General features: G+C 40.2%; 1 protein-coding gene across 3 annotated transcripts in view; it reads left to right on the forward strand.

Moving 5' to 3' along the window:
• Window positions 1-3,914, forward strand: part of LOC111228960 (F-box-like/WD repeat-containing protein TBL1XR1) — a 29,292-nt gene extending 25,378 nt beyond the window's left edge. For all 3 annotated transcript variants that reach the window (XM_022755086.1, XM_022755085.1, XM_022755083.1), the window contains exon 16: window positions 1,138-3,914. In XM_022755086.1, the coding sequence (XP_022610807.1) occupies window positions 1,138-1,164 (27 nt within the window). In that variant the 3' untranslated portion in view covers window positions 1,165-3,914. The remainder of the gene's footprint in view (window positions 1-1,137) is intronic.
• The last annotated feature ends 219 nt before the right edge of the window (window positions 3,915-4,133 follow it).

Genomic DNA, 4,133 nt, shown 5'->3' on the forward strand with positions numbered 1-4,133 from the left:
CACACTTTTTGTTTTAGAGTTTTAGTCTGAAATTAAGTAGTATTTTTATCAATAATAATGCTAATAATCAAATGCACTCATTTATTTTGGGGCTATCTTTCTACATGGTAATGCCCCACAATGATCTAGCATACTGAGCTCAATCAAAGGTTTCCAAACTGGTACAAACCAGTCTCCCAGGAATGCTCCATAAAACCTTGGACATGGACCAGTTTTGCAGCATCAACCTGGGGAGTGCATTTAGTAGCCGTGCAAGAAGTGCTGTGATCAGGGAGATGACAGCAACACCCCATCAGTCAGGCGTTTCTGGTGGATTGCTAGACAGAAGTATCTACACAGTTAAAGGGATACTGCAGCCACCTGGTTGTTAGCCAAGTAACACTAAAAGGAAGTGCTTAAAAAAACAACAAAAAAAAAAAACACACTGTTAGCCACAGGTACTGGGAGACTGTCCAGGATAAGAGCATTATATACAGAGACCCTTGAAGAAAGTTTCAGAGTCTGCACTGCAGCACTACAGCAGATAGACAAGACACACCGAGGTGGTTTGGGAACAAGCATCTGAATGTCATTAAGTTGCTGAGCCAAAATCTGACCCTATTGGAAATCTGCTCAGAAACCAGGAAATCTCAGTTCATTGATGCTTTTCAGCCTAACTGACTTGACACTGAAATGCCTGCCACTGGAGGTTCTGCAAAATACTGGATAAAGGCTCTGAATATGCATCATGTTATTGTCCAATTTCTACACTTCTGGACACAAAGCAGGTGTTCAAACTTTACTTTTAATCAATTGTTTGCCCTAACCAAGTCACAACATGAAATCTTTTATGATCGGCTTGTCTGCTTTGACAGAATGCATTTTCCATCAGGTGCCTGTCATGTTTGTGTGTGCTTGACACAGTAATTGTCTGGCTTTCATTCACACTAACTGTATTAACAATGAATTTTAATTTACATGCAACTAAAAAAAATCCAAACAAAACCTAGTAGAAACTTTTTGTCTTAAAAAAAAAAAGGAACTAATATCTGAAGTTACTGATGATAAATGAAACCTCCTGTCTGTGTCAGTTAGAGGTCTGACGTGGTAGAAACAGTAGCGTTGTTTCTAACTGTCTGCTAATTCCTGTTTTTTCAGGTTTGTGTATTAGACCTGAGGAAATGACGCTCGTCTGCGGGAGCCATGGACCGACTACGAATGTGTACATAGCCAAAATGACTGACTGTCCCTGCCTGTCCGCCACACTGCTGTAGTCCCATCAGATGCCATGGCCCACCATTACAGCCAAACAGAGCCTCCCCCCTCCTCCTCATGTACACACAAGGACCACACCTTCGCTACATACAGTCATTATGTACCTGTCTGACAGGTGTGTATGGACACTTGCGTTGCTCTCACAGACCTGCAGGGAGAAACCTGCAGTTTGTACACTCAGTATGACCTTGTTGGACCCATCACACACAAACCAAAACACCAGGATTCTTCTTGCTTTCCTCTTTTTATCCTTTGTACCAGATTTATAAAGATTTTTGTTCTCTGTTGGTGTGTGCATATTGCATATGTCAGCATCTGGTGTCCTGTGGACATTGTTGTTTTGAATTTGGATTTTACTGTAGGTTTTATATTACATGTGGGTTGGGAGAGAAGGGAGGGGGGGTTGAGAGTTGTTTGTCTTTTACAATTGGTATTCGAAGCTGTTCATTGGGAGATCCATTCATCTTTTTTCTTGGCACTCTTCAAGGTTCAAAAATGCAGATGTATAGCTCAGAAGATGAAGTGGTTTATAATTTTGTCAACTATTTTTATCGAATAGATTTGCTCCATTTGCCATTTTTAACAAAGTCTAAAGCAGTTAATCAAAGGGTGAACTGTCCTTTGTTTTTGCAACTTTTATCCTCAGAAATGGTTTTCAGGTTTTCACAATTCATCAGGTTAATATAGAGCTCTAAAGAATTCAAAACCTCCAGGCTGAGAGATAATCTGTGTAGCTGTTAAACTCCATGTCAATCTCATGTTCTAACAGCGTGCTGGGCAGAAAGACAGTTAATGTGCAGTCAGCTTGAGGTTCCTGTCATTGAAACTGAGCTCGTCCTGGACCTGCGTCCTAAGCTTACGAGTAGACGGCCATGCTTTTGTGTCAGTAGTGAGGTAACGTGGCACAGCAATAGCTTGCTTTCTGGCGTCAATGCAGCTTCTGTGGGGAAAGAGAGAGAGAGAGGGCGAGAGAGATATGGGAAAACAAGCCCATAACGGCTTGAATCCATCTGACGTAAACAATTAATAGTCATAATTGTGCTTGTATCCAATGCTTAATGATAATCAGACTAAGTTGGTCTAATTGTGCTTGGTCATTAAACATCAGGACATCATGTGGAGTGCCACTCCCTCTGCAGGCACAGGGTTTTGGATCGCACCTTCGTAAACACAACTCAACATTCGCTCACATCACGACTGAGACAGTGAATCGAAAACTGCACACTTCACATCAGTTGGTCATGTTGAGCAGACCTTCACAACCACGAGTCAGCTTAAAACTTTCACTCTGTAACGTGTGCAGCTTTCGTATCCAGTGTTGACCTAAGTACACACTACAGTCCTTGCTTTGGTTTGCTGTTGTTGCCCAGCATTAACACACATACACACTCTCTGGAGACAGGCTGTGTTCAGGCCTATGCACGGATAGACGGCGCTTTTGTTTGTAGTGTTCAGACTTGCTGTTTTGAGGCAAGTCTATGCTTGTTGTTACAGAGCAGACTCGCAGCATATGACTTCATGTAACATGGTATCTGCATATAATATATATATATATATAAATATATATCTGTGCTATCACAGGGGATTCTTTTGTATGCCACTTGTGTGCTGAGGGTGGATTTTAAAGTAACTTTTTGAAGACGCTTGAACTACAGTATGTGATGTTTTTGTGCATCACCAGGGGTCGTGACCATGAGGAATGGTTTTTATAAAATACCATTAAACAGTCATAGCGAATTAAAAACAAAAAGAAGAGCAGCCCTTTGAAGGGTCTTTTTTCTCTGCACTTTAGGCTAAAAATGGAGAAACGGAGGTGTGTTTATTCAAGTCATCATAGACACACCTAATGTTGAAAATGCTCTTAACGATGAATCAGAATTGATGCAGAACGTGTGGCGTGAAGTGTTCCAGTGGGGAGACGAGGGGGGAAAGGTGTCTTGTCTCAACTCCTCAAGGTTAGACGAACCAAGCCAACTTCATCTCATAGCCATAACTAACATCTAACGGCTTGACACAGACACAGACACACACACAGACACACACACAGACACACACACACAGACACACACACACACACAGTCAGAAGTTTCAGAGATTTTGTTCAGAATGTTGCTCGTTTTTAAAAAAGAAAAAAAAAAAAAAATTTTTGTACTGAAGCTATAGACTATTTTGAAGTTTGCTTTAATGCAGTCAGCAGTGATTGGACTGTACCACAAAGACACTATTTCAAATGATGTCTATGACAGTGGAATGGTATTTTATAATGGTTTGTTTTTAGATGATAAGCTTTTTACACTGCAGTCAAGCGTGTTTGCTATTTTTTGTTCCTACCGAAAGTACTAATGTTGACTCTATCTTTGCTATGTCGGAGAGCCCTTGAAGGTTTTGTACTTCTCAAAACTTTTGTAATTCTGATTTATTTGTAGCTATGTACTCAAAATGAACAAAAATATAAAATTTGGATTTAATTGTTGATGTATTATAACACAGAACATGTAAATACCAATTTGCAGATTTTTTTTTTGTGTTGTCTTTGCCCTCACCTATGTTGTACTCTCTTTCTCTCTCACTCACATGGTTGCTGGTCTGCAGCCTCCTGATCTGACTGTTGTAAAATCACTCAGATCTCAAGGTCTAGAATAAAATCTATTTTGATAATATCATCGTGTTTGCATTTGATTTTCACACTTGTCTGGCTTTGGTGTTAATTGATTGTTATGGACTACAGTACCTAACTACAATCCTTTGGCAACACACACTGAGTTCAGACCAGTGTTTTTCACATTTTATGTTGCCGCCTCTCTTCCCTCATCATTCCACTCAATATCCAATCATGACAGAGCAAAAACAGAAATTTGAAATGGAAAATGTGTAGGAAC

The sequence above is a fragment of the Seriola dumerili genome, unplaced genomic scaffold, assembly GCF_002260705.1.
Source record: "Seriola dumerili isolate Sdu_G_001 unplaced genomic scaffold, Sdu_1.0 BDQW01000226.1, whole genome shotgun sequence".
NCBI classification, from domain to species: Eukaryota; Metazoa; Chordata; class Actinopteri; order Carangiformes; family Carangidae; genus Seriola; species Seriola dumerili.